The sequence below is a fragment of the Centroberyx gerrardi genome, chromosome 11, assembly GCF_048128805.1.
Source record: "Centroberyx gerrardi isolate f3 chromosome 11, fCenGer3.hap1.cur.20231027, whole genome shotgun sequence".
Lineage (NCBI taxonomy): Eukaryota > Metazoa > Chordata > Actinopteri > Beryciformes > Berycidae > Centroberyx > Centroberyx gerrardi.
The window spans coordinates 7,615,826-7,638,116 of NC_136007.1; the positions used below are offsets into that span (position 1 = coordinate 7,615,826).

The following is a 22,291-nucleotide window of genomic DNA, read 5'->3' on the forward strand; positions in this document are numbered from 1 at the left end:
CTATCTATCTGTCCATCTATCTATCTATCTATCTATCTGTCCATCTATCTATCTATCTGTCCGTCCGTCTATCTATCTATTTATCTATCTATCTATCCATCTATCTATATATATATGTGTATCAGCTGAATTCTGCCTCTCAATGGACTCAGAGAGAGAAGCACACTAAATGTTAATTTGAGTTTTAAAAACCATTGCAGGAGCATTGAGCTCGGGGCAACGAGCCTCAGCGTCTTCAAGCGAATCCATTATGTATTGTATGTTGCCCGAGTGCAACCAGACAACGGACAGTATTAAAAATTACCATTGTTATAGCCTTGTAACAAGCGCTGCACAGTGTAATATTAAAGTAAAGTGGCTTGTAAGACTTATTGAATTTCCTAAACGACACGGATACATTGAAGCGCTCGAGGAATTCCATCTCATTTGAATGTAGTTAGATGGGGAAAGTAAAAAGCTACTCAAGGCTTCTGCAGAGCGAATGTCGCTGAAAAGCAAAGCTACTCAGTCAGAACCAAATCCCCCTCAGGTATTAGGCCTGCCAGCGAGGAGAGATTTGGCAGGGGGAGAGTAAAACTCGATTGGGCCTCGGTGCTGAGTGTGTGGATATGAAATCCAGGGATGAGCGATGACAATGGGAAGCCAGTGGCATTAAGTTGAGAGCACCTCCAGCCCCGGAGACCATAGCAGCTGCCTAATTATACATGAGTGATACTACATTGAACCTCATTAACTCCCGCCATTGTATTCTGCAACTATTGTAATGACTGTTTTTTTTTTTTTTTTTAAACAAGGATTCTCTTCATGGCTGGCAAAGGCGAAAACACAGGGTTATCTATTTTGTTGAAAATGGATACGATTTTCAGTGGGGTGGAGAGAGAGACGGTGGGGGGGGGGGGGAGGTAGAGAGAGAGAGGGGTAGAGAGAGAGAGAGGTAGAGAGAGAGAGAGAGCCTTTGAGGAGCACTGCAGCATTGTAGCAAAAGTAACAACTCGGCAACTTGAAAACTTGCTATTTTTATTTCCTAACATTTGATCATTCTTTGGAAGGAGTGTGGAGCCTGGCCCCCCGCCGGGCATCAGGTAGAGATACAGCTTTAGTGGTGTAGGCGTAGACTTCAAAATAGATTTTACACTTAGTTCCTTCCCTTTAAAAAAAAAAAAAAAAGATTCTGTACGCTCTCTAGCAATATTTGCCTGGGTTTCTAAACCTAGAAGTACCTTAATGAGCCAAGTTTCGCAGGGGATTTGAAATAAAATGAGAGGAAAGGAGCGCTGGTTTTATTCTGGAAGCGGGATCACGAGTTGCTGCTTTGATTGAATGCGTATCCTATGGATGGCACACGCGTCGGTCCTATAAACCAGCCGGCTCGTCCTTCACTGTGACCTGATCACGCAGGCATGCATGATGAAGCGTGTGTCACGGGCGAGGCAGCGCATCGAGAGCCCATCAAAAGTAGATGCACCATCCACCCCCCACCCCCCACCCCTCCTCCTCCCTGCACTTTGAAAACACGCTGAATCAGTATGAGGTCCATGACATGAGAGATGGGGCTTTTATTGTGTTGTCTGCTCCTAAGGCAACCACCGCTAAATAAGATGCTTTATCAGAGGACTGAGATGGGGCCACATTTCATCAGCCGCCGTCATATGCTGTAGATGTTTATCTGTTCCAGGATGTATGGGGATGTCACCTGGACAAGCTCCGGCTGTTAACACCCAAGATATGAGCCTTTGTATTTCACGCACAGACACTAGCAGCACCGTGCCACACTGTAGATAGAAGGTCACAGGTTTGAGTCCCGCAACAGTCATCTGTTCTATCGAAGCAAAACTAAACTTCTAACTACACTCTTAGAAAGGATGTGTCATTTTTAACGCACCTTCTTTGGGACAACACACACTTTTCAACACAGCATATGTAAAAAATGACAATACATTTTATCACAACATGTGTTGTTATTAACATATCTTGTGTTGAAAAGTAAAGAAAAGTTGTCCCAAAGAATATACACAGATGAGTTAAAAATGACTTTCTTTCTAAGAGTGTATTTGTAAGTCACTCTGAATAAAAGCTTTAGCTATGAATGGCTCTAACATTACTTACAGTAATTAAGTATTATTCATTATTTTAATTATATAGTCTCATGATTTCTCCTAAAGAATGTAGTAAGGGAAAAAAGTCCTATAATCGTATATGTAGCTATGAAAGCAACAATGGTATCGCAAAGCACATATAATCTTATGTGTGCTATATCTCTAGTGTTAGTTCTGGTCAAATAAAGTATGAAAAACAGAGCCTGAGGCATCAAAGTACATTAAGCAATACTGAATACACATTCAGTATTGACGCTGAATGTAACATTCCCCATCAGAAAAAAAAAAAAACCATGGTATCTCATGAGAACTGCGTTTTGTCGAGATTGATGTTAGGAATGTTATATTTCACATTCACAGTGTGTCAAATAGACGTGCTATGAATGTATTACAGGCAAAGAAAAATGTTTGCTGATAGACGTCTTGTGAATGTGCTCCGTGTCCATTACACTTCTACTGTAGATATATAGTAGAGTTTCAGGGCAAATTGGGTATAGAGACACCAACAGGGTGCACACTTGTTCTTTTTCTCTTGTGTTTGTAGATTCCCATCCAAACCACAATGTATGTTTGTTTTGCATTTATATTAGCCTCTTATGTTGCGAGCATGTCTCATCGCTGACCTTAGGATGGAATCAAGCGTGAAGACTGACTTACAATAGAGCTAGACAGTTAGCTGTAGTACCTGTGTATTGATATCGGCTCTCTCTCTGCTGGCAAATCTACAGGTAATTCCCCAAGCGAGTGTTGGAGAAGTGCATCACGCCATCCGCACAACGTTCCAGAGGGTCGACGACTTCTTCATTCCCCCGACCAACCTCATCATCACTCACGTGAGGTACAAAAGCACCCGCAAACCTGCGCACACCCATACACACACACACACGAACCAAGCACGCACACACACGCGCGTGCACACATGCAGACACAATTGACCTTAAAAGACAGGCATGCTCATTACTCACTCATCACAGCTGTCCTTCTGAAGTGAAGGAGAAAAGAGCAAATGAGAATTCTAATGAGAATCCCGATGTGTATTAATCACCGCCCCAAAAAACTGGAAAGGCTATTAACCTTTCCTGTGAACTTTGTCGCCTTAGGTTTGCCTTCGTCTTCCTCAAAAACGAACCCGCGGTCCATAAAATCGACCTGGAGACCTTCCACCGCGTCAAGACCATCAGCCTGAAAAACTACAGCTGCGTCCCGGTGAGCATGGCCTACACCCACCTGAGCGGCTTCTACTTCGTCCAGTGCCAGAGCAAGAGCCGCCTGCGGGCCCCGCCCCAGCTCCTCATCGACAGCGTGACGGACGCCGTGATCGGGCCGAACCTGAACGTCACGGGACAGCCCTACACGTCGCCGGACGGCCGCTACGTCGTCACCCCCGACCAGCAGAGTTCAAAGCTCGCGGTTCAGACAGTGTCGTTCCAGGGGGAGCTGGGTCTGAACCAGGAAGCGGACAACCCTATAGTTGTCTCCGATCTGGTCTTCCAGCCCTCCTTCACAGAGTCCAACCAGTACGTGGTGGTGGCCACCTCGGGCTCAGGCACGGACCTGCTCTTCTCTGATCTGTCCTCGGGCCGCACCGAGGTTCTGCGGAGCCTCAAGGAGCCCCTGGCCCCCCAAGCCTGGCCCTGGGGAGGCCCCAACAGGGTGGTGGTCTCCAGCGGACTGTTCGGACAGTACCTGGTGACGCCGTCCGCCGAGTCCCTCTTCGTCCTCAACGGCAAACAGAGCACGCCGCACTGCGAGGTGTCAGACATCAAGAGAGGCAACACAATCGTCTGGGTCGGGGAGGTATGAGTGAGAGAGAAAAAAAAGAGAGAGGGAGACGAGGAGGAGGATAAGGGGAAAGAAGTAAATGAAGAAGAAGAGAGAGAAAGATCAGGCCAAAATACTTATTATTAAGATTTATGTGGACATAAGTTGTGGACTCAACCCTGGGACTGAGCGAGAGGAATACATGCCTGGGTTTATTGTAACAAAAGTACACTTAAAAATAGAGTAATTGAGAAAATATTAAGAAACCCTGTTGTGATATTTCTATTGGGAGAAAGTGTCAATGCCGTTCAGTGCAACAGTGATCTATGTGCACTTAACTATACAGAATTGTACATTATTGCACTTCCTTCCATGTTATCACAGCAAATAGGTACCTGAAGAGGGGTTATCAATGAACTATGAACTATGCACAATGCTCACTTTTTTTAGAGTAAAGCTTTTCGTTTTTGTTTATCTCAACAATGTTTGTCGTTCTCACCAGTGCTGCATATAGTCACCACCAGACGTCTGTCTGTCCGTCTGCCTTTAGTGTATGTGTGTTTTGAGTCCTTTTAAACGCTACGAGCTCATCTGTTTACTCGCCTTTGTCCTTCGTCATGGTATTGTACTGTATTCTCCCTCTGAAAGCTTTCATTCTCCCCATGCCAGCAGAGGTTGGCTTTATGCACATGTGTAATCTCCCTATTTACAGTGTCTTTCCAAAGAGCCCAATTGGTCCGTTAGCCATGGACTATGGATGTTTTGATTGCATAGAAATCCTAACCAGAAATGAACAGTACATCTTGTAGACTCCTGAAATGGTGCAATTTGTCCGCCGTCTCTCACATTAACTCCGTACCTGCAGCACAAGACTGTGCTCTGAAGCCTGAAAATGCCACTTTGCAGATTTCCTCAGGGCAATGACTCCGGTTCGCGTCGACCCGCATGTTGAGCTCATGTCAAAGTGGCATCATCTCCGCTATCTGATTGGCTATGAGCGTTTGTAACATCTTCCCAGAGAGCTGAGCATCAAGATCAAATTCCAAGGTAAGCAAACTACACTTGCCGTATCTTAATTTATGCAGGTGTGTAAACGCATCGCCACTATCTTTCACTATCTGTCTAGTCAACTCCAAAACTTCTGTATTTTTCGCCTGTATTTGGATAGAAAGTAGAGATGGACAGGGCATGTACAAAAATCCAAAATGGAAAAAATATATTAATATTTACTTGTAACTCATTAAATGTTTCAAAAGTACGGATACATTTTTATATACATTATTAATACTCACTGCATTAAGTGTTTTTCCTGTTTCTGCAGGTACACTTATCAATTGATTGTCAAATTGTTTTGTTAACATTACTAAATAAGTTAAAAGTGACTAAAATTATACAGCTTTGTTTATCATAATTTTTTATTATTACAAATTTTGAAACACAGTCGACAGTTTCCTGTCTCTAGGCATTAACTGAATAAACACCAGCAACTCTCCGTCCATCAGCATAACAGATATTTTCTCTCTGAGGTTGAACTGTATGTAATTTGCGATTGGCAGTTGCACTGATCATCATAACGGCGGTCCAAGATCGCTCTCCTGCTTCTCAGCAGATGTAATAACGTTATCAGAGATTACAGTGACCTCAGTGCTTCCTGGTATCCCTGCCTCTTGACAGTTGTGCTGAGGTCAACAGATGAATATTAACCTCGGGCAGCACTCTTGCTGCTCTGCCTCTTGGATGTTGTACTAAAGGTGCTATAATATACATTACAGAGTCTTGGGCCAATAATTTAGCTTCCCTCCTTCTAAGTTGTATTGCCCTGCCTCATCCCCCTCATCCCCAAACTACAACTAAGAAATGAATGTCCTCTAATATTCAGTCGCCATTATCATCTACCATCTGCCATAGAGGCTTTTGTTTTTTTCATTACACATTATAAAGTAAATGAAAAGCTAATTTGCAATCAGTTGATTCTAACATCTGGCTAAATTTGTATTCTCCCACATAATGCGCTCAAGTCATTCTTGTCAAGCAGGTTTTAAAAATAGCTAGCCAGCTTGTAAGTCACCGGGTTGAGAATAAAATTATTGTTCCTTTTATATTTGGGTAGCTAACCCAAAGATTCTACTTTAAATTAGCTCATCTAGCTAGCATAGCTACAAACAAACAAGTGAGCTATATTCCAAGATAGCAAAAACGTCAAGATGTCGTAAATTGAAATCAAACTTCAATAGAAACAAACTATTTTATGAAAAAATGTAGTAGTAGGAGGCGGTAGGACTCGATAGTTGCATGTAAAGTTTAAAGGTTTTATGTTGGAATTTGGATCTTGTGCATGTGATCATCTCACAAATGCTCACAGCCTTTGGGATCATGCAGCTGTTGACCATGTTTGATGGGTTAAACATGTTAGAAGGGAGATAAAAGTCACTGAGAACACATGCTACTCATCCCTGAAAGCCCTCTACAGATGTCAAAGTCCACCTTTAGTGTATAAATATACTCTATCGGGGCCTTGTGAGAAACTGTGAGGCTGGATTCACTTAGGTACAGAAAATCTGACTCTGTTTATTTTCCGTACCGCTGTAAATCCAGCCGGAGTCTTGCGTACGGAGTGTCTGCTCATGCGTTGGTTCCCAGAAACGGCATCCCAAATGAAACATTTTTCATCATCCTCTAATACGTAGTTGTGCCTGTAACTCCCCGATGCGATGTGTAGGGTAGAAACCAAGCTGTGTAAGAAAAGAAAAAAAGTGTACACAGAGTGAAACAGATTTGTCGTTCTTGTTTGTGATTTAGGTATTTGCTGCTAATCTGCCTTGAAACAATTCTGGCATGAAAGCCTGTTTGATGAAAATTTTTTGAAAGGCAAAGACTTAACGATGTTGATAACGTTTCCTAGACCACTGTTGCACTGAGGAGAGAAATAAATATCCAACGTACATTTATGTTATTCGAAGGGAAATGAAGCGATCTGTCCAATTTGTAGCCCAATTATCTCACTGTAGCAATGGAGAAACAATTTATATCTCAGTGTTGAAGGATTCAGGCTCTGTCGCTTCCCAAAGTCGCCATCCCATCCAAAGTTACTCCCCAGCGGCTCTGACGAGTAAATCTACAGTATTTGAGCGCTCCATGCATGTAATGATAATAGATCTTCAACACGATTATCATTCAGATCCCTTTGATCTCACACAGTCACATACAGTTTACAGTTGCTTGTGAAAAAAGTCACTTTTCTGCCCTCTCATCGTCACGTCTGTCAGCTTATCTCTTAAGGTCGATTCAGCAGTATGACATTGCTATTAGAGCCAAGGAGAGCAAGAACAAAGAGAATGCACCTGCGCTTGCTGATATAACTATATTATTGGCCAGCTCATGTTGTTTGTTTGAATCTACCGTCAATGTCACATTACTATTTCCGTACCTCTCCTCGAGTTAAGGGGCTGCAGAGCTGAACCGCTTGGTGTGATAGACATTGATAGGAACCACTGTTGTAGATAACATTGTTCATGTTTAGAACACATTCAGACATGATGAAACCAACTGTACAGTTTTCTTTATGCATTTTGTGTGTTCTGGTTTATGAGGGAATTGTTTTGTAAGAAAAAAATCGAATAAAATATATTGTAAAAATCACGCAGCTGTGTTACACTGTTTGCCGATTAGAAGAGGATAAGAAGTATAAGAAGTGCCGCATATTCAGGGACAAAATTTCACTCAACGGATGAATCTGTAACTGATATGAGGCCGCACAAATGGAAGTAAATCCCAAATTGTTATTAAGTATTTACTGCATAGACATGCATACGTTTTTTATTAACATACCTCCATATGCCTCATTTTATGAATGTTTCAGTAGTCTGTATAAATCACACAACACTACAGCAACACTACAGCATCCAAAAATGTTAGAGAGTCCACATGGCTCGGTTCGACTCTATATACAAGAAATAATGGAGAAGAAACCAGGTAAAGCACAATGTGACCCAACTGGAAAAACAGGCACATTGTGGGAGACTGACATTTTGTTTTTCATAGATTTTGGATGTTTTCATTCAGATCTTTATAGGTGCTACGTGTAGCATTTTAATTTCAATAAATCATTAAACGCATTACTTTTGAGACACTACCATAATTACTGTAAACAAAGAAGAGCCTCTACACTGGATTTAGCATTATGTGCCAGCGGGTAGGATTTTGTGTGAAATCTGCTGTATTGTTTTGATTTTTTGTAAAGATTATTTTTTTGGGCATTTTCTCCTTTCTTTGACAGTTAAAAGAGAGAGACAGGAAAGTTATGAGAGAGAGAGGGGGGGGGGGGGGGGGGGGGGATGACATGCAACAAGGGTCCTGGTCCAGATTCAAACCCGGGACGTTGCAGTCACATGGTCCGTCCCTTCGCCCGCTGACCCACCAGGACATGAAACGTCTCTGCTGTATTGTTTTACAGCACAAAACAGGAAGAGGGCGCCGTTCTTTCAGAGTTTCCCACAAAGGCAGATGATGGAAGGAGTGAAAGGCCGATGGAAAAGTCACTTCCAACATGTTAATCCTCTTCAGCAAAGCGAGAGAGAAAACCTTTAATTGAAAAAGCAGATCCTAACACCAGCACTGACAACACCACTGACGTGAAATAGGCTACCAATCGTCCCAAACACGGTCTCATTTGTTTACGGCAGTGATTCTCAACCTTTTTCATATCAAGGACCCCTAATTTTGTCCACATTAGAGCCAAGGACCCCCATTTGATGAGGTTTTGTCCCAAATCTGAGCATATTTTTATTGCTAGATATGATTTTGTCCAGAATTCCATGACTGTCTGTATTGTAGGTAGAGCGATAACAGAGAAACTATGATCAAAACAGTCATTCTTCTACATTCTCTAATTGTGTTAACTTCTTGTAAATTAAATAATGGTGAAGTTTAACAATTCATCAATTTGCTGGGGACCCCCTGGAACCCCCTCAAGGACCCCTGGTGGTCCCCGGACCCACGTTGAGAACCACTGGTTTACGGTAATAATATCACAATTAATAAAATAGTATATTACGTAATATGGGTCAGTAAATTATTTTGTTGGAATTAATTGAATCAAAAAAGTGCATTTTCTGATGTAAAATGGGTCTGCTGAAAAGTGAACTGAGCCTGGGTTCATGGTGCTCGGTCACAGATTCTCTCTGAAGGAAGACCTCGAAAACAGCAGCGACTCCTCGCCGCTCTGCCTTGAAAGTGCTGCGGCTGACAAGGTAAGACGGAGTGACAATCTTACTATCTGGGAAATTACCGGATCTTTGCCACAAGTCACTGCCTGCGATGACCCCCGTTCATCTCGCGTCCCCGCCCGTCTCTGAGCCGTTGTCATTTATAGTCTCAGTGCATTGATGAGCCGGCATCGAGCTGGCCTTCACTCCTGTAAGAAGTTAATGTAATCCGTTGTCTTTTCTGTGTTCAACACGCTCCGACAATCCATGGCCATTACTTACAACAATGTTCTGCTGAGGGACGCTGTCAATACGCTCTCCATCAGTGTCAGAGCGACAGAAAAGATGGGAAAGAGAGAGAAAGGAGGAGAGAATAAAGACTTCCCACAGCCAAACATCAGTGAGGTAGGAGAATCTGATCACACAGACAATTACCGTCCCGTTCTCGCCTGCCTCGGCGTCCCGCGATTCGGAGCGGAGGGGGGAAAGGAAGACGCCGTCCGTCCTGACGCAGCTCACAGCTGAGATCTCAGTGGAGAGCTGAGACTACGGTACGTTCACACCGCAAGCCTTCCTGCTCACTTCTGAACCGCTGCTCATATCAGATTTTTTTCCTCTCCGTATCTATTCTAGGATGTAACCCGTAGCTGATACCGATGTGAACTGACAGCGATGTCAGAAAGAGTTCGAAGGATGAGGAACATGTTGTGTGCAGAGTAACAACAACAAAAGGACGTCATATCTGTTTTTGTACCTATGCTTCTCCTGCTTGTTTTGAACACATTTGAGTTATGGTATGTAACTTCGTCTCCCCAAATACCAATCACATCGGCTGTTTCACTTTCTTTCTTTCTGTTGTGTCTCCTTGTCCTCCATGCTAACACTGGCTGAGCCAAGCTCCAACTCCAATTTGAGCGTTCAAATACAATTCACATGTTTTGTACCACATATCCACGTAGCTCAGATACTCCATGAGACTCCATGCAGCTTTTTGTTGTTCACGCAAATCAGAAAACATCAGATCTGTAGGGAAAAAAAATCTGAATTGGGACACTTTCATCTGCAGCGTGAGCGCAGCCTCAGAGTCCCGATAAAAACATCTCACCCCAAAGAACAGGAAAAGGATGGAGTGCCGTGTGGAGTGAGTGGAGTGATCTGGGAAACTGTCCACGATGGGATGAGGAGGGTTTCAGTTCAGCTCAAAGGCTAAATCTGTTGGCATCGGGTCTCATTATCTCTCTCAGCCCGGGCAGAATCACTATTTCTTTTGCAATACAGTAATGGGGATCTGAATAAAGAGTAAATAATTGAATTGCACTTTTCTTGTCTATCTTCACTGCACCGTCCCTGCTGAGGATTGGGAGTGTCTTGAAGTGCCAGTAGCCGTGGCGCTTTTGTCCCAAAACAGAGTACGGGCCAGAAAGTGAGCTTTGAAAGCCAGAAAGCTCAGCAACTGGCCAAGTAATCATTGATAAATCGTTGATATAAAACCCCTATCAACCTCCCTGCAGTATTAAAGTCATTTAGTGCTATGGGACAGTAAAAATCGGACTTATTGCCCCTTTAACTGAAGATTTGTCTGAAACTAAAACTAAGAGAGGAAGCCAAACGGTTGTCTTTTTTTGTGTGGGAGAGAGCATGAACGGACGCTGTGCCCCGAGCAGCATGTGAGGGCCAGCAAGGTTTAAATTAGCTCAGCAGGCTCGCATTAGGTGAGCCGCACTCTGACTAACAAGGTGGCAACGCCTGGCCGCCAAACCGAGCGGAAACTAGACCCGGGTCAAATCATTTTCCCAAAAAATGTTCAGTGTTTGCTTTAAACTGCACGGTGTACCAGATGTGTGGGGTGCCAGAAACATTAAACTCAATTTATATGCGTATATATGTTTTTATTAACAACACTGTCTTGTTGTGGGAAGCGTTAAGGTAACAGACGCCCACAACAAAGTTAAGTTGACATTCGTAGCACAGCCCATGTGCTCTTCTGTATATTTGCTTCTATAGCTTGGGTTGTTTACGCCTCTAATGAACAAGATCCATGAGAGAGCATACCTTTTACCCATCTGTTCTGCTCACACATGACTGGAGCTAAAGCAGCCCAATTAGAGCGGAGACACACGCGTGATGTCTTCATCACCGGGGCTGGCTTTGCCTCTGTGGGTATGATGAAGAGAGGACCAGACATATTGGGGTGATGTATGAGGAATGTGCCAACAATGGCAAATCGTCTGGTATGAAAAAGAACTCAAGGACATGAATAAATATGAAAAGACGTGGGAAAGTCTGTGGTGTAGTCAGTCAGGGCCAAAATACTATCGTTAGAGCAGAGATGTGGGACCATCAGGTCTACACTGCAAAAAAACATCCATCTTAACGAGTCATTTAGCCTCATATTCAGTCTTCAAATCTTACTTTTCTTAAAACCAAGAGGAAAATTCTGCCAATGAGGTGAGATAACTCCACTTGTTTCCAATGCAGTTTCACTTGTTTCAGGAATTTTCTAGAAATGAGTGTCAATATTTTTGAGGGCAGTTTATAGTACAGCGATTTATGATCGTCACCACGGCGATGATCATATTCTGTCGTCGGTCGCAACATGTTGTTTATACTTCCAGCGACAGGCGATCTGTCGTCGTTGCGATGGTCGTTGCGCCCATCGCTGAGACTTAAATTGGATTGAACTTTGACCCCATCGCTGGCTCAGTTGTCATGACAACATTATGGAACTCTCTTATCCTAACGTCGATTAATTCTCTGAGCTCAAATTAAACGGTAATCAACAGCTCTGGAAGACCGTACTTTTGTAATAGACTGTAGAATAAAACGTACACTGAGGAGACAATTTATGCTATTTATCTAGACCTGAATAAAGACAATAGATTTACTTGAATGAAACTTCTTACAATATTTAAAAAGAAAGAGTGAAAAATAACATTGCAAAAGCAGTTACATAACATGTAGGTACATTAGGCTATTCTGCAGACTGGTTTACAAACTATTATTATTATTTTCCTTTCAAATGGTTAAATTTTCAATTAGTGCAATTAAGAAAATATATTTCATTACATGGCGTTATTAAAAGCAGACTGCAGCAGCTGGTTGGAGTCTGTAGGCTCCGACTCGCTTTCAGAACGGACACAACAATAAACTTCACAGCCTGGGAATATTTGCATTACTTTGAACTGATGGAAGAAAAGGGTCAGAACATTACTGTTACTGTACATCTGAGAACTGAAAGCACTTGCCAATGTGTTGTGAAGCTATCCGCTGTTTATTTTTTAGACCAGACATGATTAATCAAGGCTGCCTCTGTGATCATACTAGTTTACCATAAAGACGATCAGACCCCGAATAAATGAAAGCTGCTTGTTAAGTAGATAACAGATAAGTAGATAACAGATAAGTAGATAACAGATAAGTAGATAACAGATAAGTAGATAACAGATAAGTAGATAACAGATAAGTAGATAACAGATAAGTAGATAACAGCAGTGAACTCGGTGATGATTTCTATAGCCTGCTAGTGAGAACATCACCAGAAGACATAAAAGTTGTGAAGTTTTTAAGCGGGTAACTTGAAAGCACTCGACTGAGTTACTTTTAATAAAGACTAACTTAGTAAAGTAACTAGTTGCTATTTAGAACTATAGTAACAAAGTAAAGTAACTAGATGAGAGCAAATGACTGAACCTCTGCGATGCGTTCTATAATCGCTCTAGTGTTTCTACTTTTTATGAGCGACAGCGTCCAAAATCAAAGTTGAGCGATGATGTAATGTTGGTGACTTTGTAGCGATGTCCATCGGGCGATCATAAATCGTTGTGCTATAAACTACTATCAAGAAAATGACACTTGATTCTACAAAATTCTTCAAAAAAACAAAAAAACTATTTCAATTTAGGACTCAATAAGTGACTAAATGACTTGTTAAGATGGAGATTTTTTGCAGTGTAGTTCTGAAATCTAATGGCAGAAAGTACCAGAAACCCAGGATACATTCGAGTCAGGAATCTGCCATGATGACAATATCACTCACTGCAGCTAAAAAAAAAACACCCAAGCAGCAGTACAAAAAAACACAAAGACATAGGTAGACTCTTTTGCAGTCAGTTTCTGTGCATTGCCGCTGTGACATGCGGCCAATCATTATCATTTAAGGCGAGACGCGAGAGTGATGTCTTCATCATTAGGGCCGGTTCTCGCGGTGCGGCGAGTATCAGAAATCCAGGAATGTCCTGTCAGGAATCTGTCGTCAATATATCGTTCACGGGCGGCTGAAAATCATAAATATAAAATAAGACAAGGAAGGAAGTCTGTGGCGCCGTCAGTTTCTGTTCATGGTTGATGTGACATCGCTGGGCCAAATCACTATCATTAGAGCAGAGGAACTAGAGGGGAAGTCTTCATCAGTAGAGTTGGATTTACCTCTATGGTCATAATGAAGAGAGTGTCAGAAATCCAGATATGTTCAATTCAGAATCTGTCAAGAATGTATAATTCATTGCAGCTGAAAAAAAAAATAGCCAAACAACATTAATAAATATAAAATGTCATGGGAAAGTTGGTGCAGTCAGTTTCTACTGGAGGCGGATGTGATGTGGCCAAATCACTATCATTAGAGCAGAGACGCAAGTAAAAATGTCCTCCTCATTAAGACATGGCTCTTATACTCTGGTTATGAGTTTCAGAAATCTAGTTGTGTTCTGTCAGGAGTCTGTCATGAAGACATCACTCATCGGGCCTTAAAAATAACCCAGTGGCATGCATCAGCACAGGAGGGGAGAGTTGATTCTGAAGTCGGTTTCACGCTTGATGTGACGTGTGGCTGGTGTCAAATCACTGTAATTAGAGCGGAGATGGTGGGTCTTAATCGTTATAGGGCTGGACTCCAGGTTTTATGGTGAGGAGAGTATCAGAAATACAAGTATGGTCTGCCATCAATATATGATAGATGGCAAATAAAATAAAAATGAGCAAACAGTAATAAATATAGTTCTGACTTGTGACCGGGGCCAAATTATGGCCGTTTTACCTCTGATTATAGAGCATCAGAAGTCCAGATATATTCTCCTAGTCATCTCCTATAATCTGCAATAAATATATTATTCATTGTGCAGTCAGTTTGTGTTGGTTGCTGATGTGACATGTGGCCAGATCGTTACAGAGAGACACACCGAGTGATGCCTGCATCATTAGGGCCGATTCTGATAGAGAGAGATCAGAAATCCAGGTATGATCTGTCAGGAGTCTGTCATGGATATATCACCCATTACAGCTAAATAAAATATAACCAAACAACAGTCATAAATACAAAACGTCACGGGAAAGTCTACAGCGCGGTCGGTTTCTGTTCACGGTTGATGTGACACTGCTGGGCCAAATCACCTGTCAATCATTAGATGGGAGCGATAGCGTCTTCATCATTAGGGCAGGATCTGATGATGGTCATGATGAAGGGAGTGTCAGAAATCCAGGTATGTCCCGTCAGTATGTCCATGCATATATCATTCACGGGAGAGAAAAAATAATTTAATAACAGTAATAAATATGAAAAGATACGGAAAGTCTTCGGTGCTGTCCCGTGACTTGAGACTGGGGCCGAATCCGAATCGTTAGAGCAGAGACGCTAGTGGAGATTATATTTTCTGCTCAATAAAGCGTTTTGTTCCGCCTTTATTACAGGAGGCTATGCTATGTTTTTCCTCTATTTTTCATAGCTGCGGGACGCCGACACACACACACACCAACACACAAACCTCTTTTTTAAAATTGCTTCGTGATACTCCGGAGTGCGATGCTCCCGAGTTGGGCCGGGATAATTGATATGTTGTCTTGCGCCACTGTGTCCGTCTCCATGTGAAGACACACACAACACTTCAGTTCAGTTCCAAATCATCCGGCAGCAGCGGACGGGAGCGGCCTTCTCACGCTGGGCCGCTGAGCCAGCTGCAGGGGATGAGGATGAAATCTGCACAAATGAAACTGAGGCTGCAATCATTTTTTTCTCCCCCCACATGACAACAAGATTTTTTTTTGTATGGACCGGCGGAATGCAGTCTTATGTTTATCTCTTGGTCTCTCTTCAGAGGGACGGATAGGTAATAGCTGTTAAATCACAGCAAAAACAGCGAGCTTTTTCTCTCTTAGCAGCAGCGGGGGTGTTTTCTCAATGGCACAGACGAGTAAACAATATAATCATCTTAGTCCTTAGCGCCGATGCTGGATTATGATGAAAACATCGCCTTCCCTTTTTAGGCATGTAGCTGTTCTTGTCAAGAACCATTTAAAATAATTGCAAACAAAATTATACATGCATTTTCCCTTACAGCAAAACAAATATTTTCCATTACAGAAAATAGCTAGTTGGACAAGATCTAATTGACGCAATTCAAATGCACTGTGTGGAGCCCTTTTGTCCATTTACCATGTGTATCAGTATATACTGTGAAGCTGTAATAAAAATGTCTCTATCAAATTCCTGCACATTTTTTGCACATGTCAATTGAAACAATTCTGACTCTAATGCTGATAAGGTCCCTACTAGTAAAATGTCTTTCCATGTTTTATGCGGGTGATATAAAAATCCCATGGAAAGAGTGCATGTCAGTTTATGGTAAAACTCAAAAATAGCAGTAACAATACTCCGTAAACAGACTCCTGCAGACACAGAGATGTGCTTTGCTGTGGCGGTGGCCCAAACCTATTTGGAGCTACTGAGGGCTTTGGCTTATCCCACTTCAATAGGCAGCCATCCAGAAAGAGAGCTTCTTTATACACAGCAGTCTACTGTCTGCTTCGTAGGCGGGAGAGAGCAGACACGTTGCATTTGACACATAAACACAGGGCCGCTTGAAAAAAAAAAATAACGGTAGATCCACAGGAAGCATAACTTGGAACAGATAAACATAGTCCACTATAGATTTAAAGACTTGACTTACTTTTGAGTCGATCAGAATGCATGACTTCTATTTGTATGTGCTGATTGTTATTTGTTCCTGTTTCTTTTTGTCTGTTGAATGCGCTGTCTTTGTGTCAATCAATCAACCAATCAATCAATCAATCAGTAACCCATGGTGGTGACGATTTGTTTTGTGATGATTCTCATATTGGGTCATTCATCTTATGGTTCCACGAGCCTATTTGAGTAAAAAAAAACGCAACTTAGAGCTGTTACATGTTGCTATTGCAATACAGTACCACCTACTACATTTGGTTATTCTGAACTTCCTTTCCCCTTCAAATCCTTAAAGGCATACTGAGCAGGATTTTCCCCCTTGAAATAGCATAAACTCATCCAAAACTTATCCTAGTCAATCATTACTTATGGCCCATTGATAGTAGCAGTGTGTGTGTCTGCGGAGACTCTGCCTTCTGCCTGGATTTTCTTATTTCTGAATGTTCTGGACGTTCCTGGCGGTCAACCTTTTGGCAGTGTGTGTGTTCGCCTGCAAACAAAACCACTGCTGAATCCTTTTATCTCTAAAAGCCACACAGGCTGCGGTAGCGGCCCCGAACTCTAATAAAGAGTAACTGGAGTTCTGGTCAGAGCTTGTGTGTGTGTGTGTGTGTGTGTGTGTGTGTGTGAGAGCTGGCAGCTAGCTACTGTTGTTAGCGTAGCTTCGTTGTAGTAGAAAAGCTGATAAGTAGCTAGCTGGCTAGCTAAGCTAACCGGCACCTAACTGTCCAACAGAAAACAGGCCAACTCCTCATCGCTCTTCATCCCCATCCTCTCCTTCAGTACTCGCCAACGAGTGAAAGACCCCAGAGTCACTCTCGTTTTGGGATGAGTCTTGTCTGCTTGGTGTTTCACCTGCTGTTCGCGTTTTTTACCATTCTGGCAAACACGTTCAGGGGGCGTATGCTTTGCGTCTTGTTAAAAGTTGTGTTTACAAGCCACAACCGGCAAAATCCTACTCAGTATGCCTTTAAACAAACTGTCGGACAGTGAAGATACAGCGATGCACTTGGGAATCTTTGGGGGGCAATTTTTCAGCCAGAGGCAACAAAACGAACAGACATGGAGAAAAATCTAAGATATAAATGTTTTCTAGTAATGTGATGTTCCCTTATATTTCAAGCAACGACGCCATACGTTGCCATGTGTATCACTCCCTTTACATTAGAGTCACATCAGTGGACTTGTTTTGTTCAAAGGACCAATCCGAAATCACAGTCTGTCACCCCCCCTGCTGACCCTTTCATCCCACCACCGGCTTTGTTTATTTCAATGGATTTACAGTCTTTTCTCTGAGTTATGGTGGGATGTGAATGTCGGAGAGGAATTATTTTCAGAGCAGAAAATCATAAATTTCAATAGCCTATGGTATATGGTGTTCTTTTGACTGACATTTCCCAACACTTTTAGTTGGTAGCAGAATCATTCTTGGCTCTTATCGGTATAGAGCTCCTAGCGAATGCCGTACATGTTTATCATAACTGAACACAACCCACCTACCTCACATACCAAAGCATATCATAAGTTATGTCAACCAGGAGAATGATAAATATTTCTGACAAGCACATCTTGTCCCTGCTATTTTGCTGAAGGAATTCGAGACTTTTTAAGTAATGTTTTGATATTACTTCTTTAACTTATTTTATTTTATTTTTTTTGCTTTTTATGCATGATGATATCAATATTATCTCTTGAATTTGACTATATATCGTCGCTGTCAGGTGAAAATTCTGTATCTCCAAAATGTCAACTATACTCAGGAAGAAAAACAAGCTAAAGCCTTGTTTAAGCTTGATCACAGTGTATTTTTTTTTTTACTTAATCCTGTGGATTTTATTTTGGTTTCATGAGCCCAAGAGGTCGGAGAATTTTCTCAACCCCCTGAGGAGCATGTAATCCTTCAGCTGAAGTGAAAACATGAAAATCACCAAAAATTGGAGTTACATGGTTTTCACAGGACAACAGCGATATGTAGAGTGATATGTGAAGTTTATTGTCCATGGTAGGTTTCAGACTGTCTCTTTGCCCTGTGTGTCAGTATATATAACAAAAACTGTTGTCAATACATCCCCGCACTGAGACAATTTCCTGTATATTTATTGTACTCTGTGATTCTGATTACATTCATTCAAGTGATGATTACTTTTCATGTGTATACATTCAGGAACGCTGACTGATGCGGTGTGAGATGCTGGTGGAAACTGTTTATTCAGTGGCTATGGGTTTCAATGTCTCTGGTATTGACGCCTTCATCAGATATGGCTGTCATGGATATGTGATCAATGAGGAAATTGCACCTCCCTCTCCCTCCCTCTCCTCTCTCTCTCTCTGTTTGCTTTTGCTAATCAACTTCGAGCTTGTTTTCTTCCACATCCCAATAAATGACATGTTAATCCTGCTGGGACAGCCGGGTGGAAATGAGTATTGAAAGGAATTAGTAAATCACATTTTAACAAGGCTGTCTGTGGTGATATAATGGGGCCTAATGAAAAAAATGTTTTTGCTGCTGTGCTGACAGCGTGGCATTCTCCCAGCTGTGCTCCTGTCTTGGCCTCGTCAATGAGTGAGAGAGGAGAGGGAAGGGGATGAGATGAAAATATGGGCTGATGAAGGAAAGCAAGAAAACAGAAAGAGTCCGAGTCATGATGCTGCGGGGGTGAGGGAGGAACAAGTTTAAGGGGAATTCCAGTGAAATTAAAGCTGCCGTAGGCCATTTTATGCGATGTAGGCTTTACAAACCCTACATGCCACCAGAACTTCATATGGAAAATACGGCAAGTCTACAGGGTCTCAATTAGTGCGGCTGCCACGCTCCTCTCTGCTGCAGCACTCCTTTGTGATCTAGCTTGATAAGACGGGTGTATTTTTTCATAAAAATCTTGCCTAGTACCGCTTTAACTTTTAGGTGGTTGTTCTGCAAAAGAAGACATTTTCCTAATAAACATCCCTCAAGCCTTTTTTCCTGTTGTTCCTGTAAAGTTTGATTTGAGCTCCGGAAACCAAGGGAAATCTTATGAAAATCACTGCCAGCGAAGGGTAAAAGGAAACGCTATGGACAGAAATGCTCCGCTACCAGTATGAAGCATTCAGCATGTCAGCCACCTCAGGCCGCGCAATTTGATGATGCCATTGGATATGGGAATATAGGAAATGGGGGGATGGGAGGGGCTATGAATAGAGAGCTGTCAGGTGACACACCCTGTGCCAGCAATACTGGAGGTTGCTTTACTAAACATACAAATTGGCCATCTCAACAGAATTCAAGAGACATGATCGATTTCTCTGCTGCTTTTGACTTGGAACTGATCATTTCACCGATAAATTTTGTGTTCAGATGATGTCAGCGTGTTAGTTAACTAACCCACAGTATCTGGTCAGGTCACAAACAAGGTTGTAAACAAATCTAATTTGTGCACTTGCTAACTTATCTAGTATAAACTAGCATGTTACAGTAACATTGGTTGCTTTGCTAAATTAGACTGCTGGCCAGTTAGCTAGGTAACAAAGCCAAAAACCAGCTGCTGCCTCTTCTCAAGCAACAACTCTTACAGCTTTAGAGACTACAGGACCAGAGGGGCTAAATTAACTTAAATTTGGAAACAAATCTGCCTCATCAGACTTTTATTACTGTTATGATTCATACCATTAGTGAATTGACCTACAACTACACTACAACAATCTTTTTCAGGTATCTCTTGTTTTCTAGCCTGGCTGTTATATATTTAGTGATTATTTGCACACAGTCAATTCCCCACTGGACCTCCATGACGGCACCACACATGGTTGCTATGACTTTGGTGACGCAACTGCAAAGCCTCTATAGTAGTATGTGTTGTGGTGTTAAGAGGATGACATGGGTAATGAAGGGGTGAGACAACAAATGAGATAAAAATACAGTTTTGTTAGCAATAGAGGAAGTTATGATTAAAGGTGAGGAGAGAATAGAGAAACAAGAATGGAGAAAAACACAAAGGATGGGGAACAGTGTAAGGGCAAGTAGAGATAAGGTACAAAGTGCAAATACTAGATGGGTGGGGTTTGCTGTGTCAGGACCAATCACATAGTGTCAGGCAAGTTGTCAGTCACATAGACATATAGTCAATCGACCTCCAAATTCTTTGCTTTACATGACATGGCACAGTCTGGCACCAGAGCGGGGTTAAAGAAACGCTAAAGGTATTTTTTTTTTATCTTATCTCACCCCGGTTTCTGATAGAGAAACAAGGCACAACAGCCGAAAGAGTGGACAGTGGAGGAGGGGGAGGCGGGGGGAGGACGGTGTCCTTTAATGGATTTTGTGAAAAGAATTGCATTCTGGGCCTGCTGAGGTGTTGCATTGAGACATCCCCAAAGACTTCCCAGGGGGCGGGGCGGTGCAGTTAGCGGAGCCGGGACGGGCTGTGCAAAAATTGAAAACCTTGACCCGTTCTTGCTTTCTGCTAGGGCTAAGTTGCAGAGAATTGGTGTGATGCATGAGCGTCGCCAAAGAGGAAATGAAAGAGGGTTTGGGGGCCAAAGTGCAGAGACTCCGAGCTGACAGCAACTTAAGGTGCGTCGTCATCATCAATTAGACATGCCATTAGGGAAATTAGACCCAAATGAGGGTGTAATGAAGCTGCATGGAAGGTAGTTGGGTGTAATTCGAAAGTTATTATATATTCATTATAAGGGAAAGAAATTAATTGGAATTTGTAAGTTGCTAACTACTTTGTCGGGTATAATTGTTGTATGTGAGCTACGTATCGAGATCGACTCATAACTGTATAGAGGTAAGTGGAAAGTCAAAGTAAATGAGTATTAAAAGAAGAAAATTAATATATTTTTCCATAATATATTTTATTTGTTGGTTTTGACCACACAGTCATGAAAATGCTCAAATGTGGCCCAAATAGGCTTTATTGGCAAGTTTTTAGATAAATCTTAACCCATGGTGGAATGAGGGAAAAAAGGCCTTAGGTACTGTAGAGGCTCTCTTCAATTCTATTCATTTTTCCTAGATCTGAGGTGTTCTGCGAGTGTTTTACTGAAAGGACCTGTAGATAATTGATGAAGGTTCTCGTCTCCAGACAGGCGCTCTCCACAGCTGGAACAGCCATGTCTAAAAAGTGAGGATAAAGTGGTGCTTAAGTACCCCCGAGTTTGTCAGATGCTCTCCAACAAAAGTACTCTCAGCTGCCAAAAAGAAAAACCTCGTTCCATCTCTCCGGTGGATTTTCACTCGTCGGTTGATAGCTGTGCAGGAGTCAAGAGAAGCTGCAGTGCGTCTCCCTGTCAAAATCTTCTCATCCACGCGTTCCTGTTCAGACAATTCAGCATAAGCAGGTGTAATCTTCAAAGTGAATCCTGCCTCAATTACAACCCTGAGTCTTTAACAAGACGGCCAGAAAATGAAAGTGAAAAAGTGTGACTTTCAGCAGTGGCTACGGCGCTCTGGAAGGTTGTGTATTTTCAGTTAAGTGTGAACAGGACTAACTACAGTGGCTTCTTAGCTCTTTACTACAAAGATGTGACAGGTAGATATTGGTGTAAAAGCATCAATATCACGAGGGGCAGATGGTTTACCTGCTTCATGTTTATTCCACTTAGTGAATCTCGCACATGTTCAATTACATGAAAATACGTGTGGGCCACAAATAGATATCAGACGCATGGAAAACGATAATTACAATATCAATCACATCATAGAGAGCTGTGTTAATGGCACATTTATTAACCCTCAGTGGGAAACAGACAGACACAATTTGATTGGACATGATTTCATCTGACAGCTAGTGAAGCCCTCACCTGTCCCCGCCAAATGTAGCTCCAGCAGGTATTTATAGCTTTGAGAAATAAATGCTGAGAGAGAAGCATATTATCACCTCTTAAGCAACTGATTTACACATCTGGCATTCTATAGGTGTTGGCACAGGTTGTTTTTGTCGAGATGCAAAATGTAACGAAGCATATGTGCCAAAGGTGCTAAGCAGTTTGTTGACAACAATAACTCATTGACAGAGGTAGAAATAATGCATCCTGCCTGCGCTGAATTGTCGTGAGAGCGTTGTCGCCTACCTGTCTTATCAGCAACAGCAGACGGGCAGGTATTTTATATTTGCACGACGACGACAGAACCAAATTATAGCTAACAGAGTTATAATATTTTCTCATCACACAGGGGGTAGGTTTGTCCTGAGTGAGCCATCGCTGACAGCTGATGTTAATTCCTTAAACTGTTATCTGTCGATTCACTGTCAGTGACAATTAATTTGTCTTCAGTCTATTTGCTTGACAGA

At 42.2% G+C, this 22,291-nt stretch overlaps 1 protein-coding gene across 1 annotated transcript in view; it reads left to right on the forward strand.

Moving 5' to 3' along the window:
- fstl4 (follistatin-like 4) overlaps window positions 1-3,949 on the forward strand; it is a 172,700-nt gene extending 168,751 nt beyond the window's left edge. The window contains exons 13-14 of the mRNA XM_078286704.1: window positions 2,825-2,934; window positions 3,197-3,949. Coding sequence (XP_078142830.1) covers window positions 2,825-2,934; window positions 3,197-3,899 — 813 coding nt within the window. The 3' untranslated portion in view covers window positions 3,900-3,949. The remainder of the gene's footprint in view (window positions 1-2,824; window positions 2,935-3,196) is intronic.
- Window positions 3,950-22,291: the final 18,342 nt, after the last annotated feature.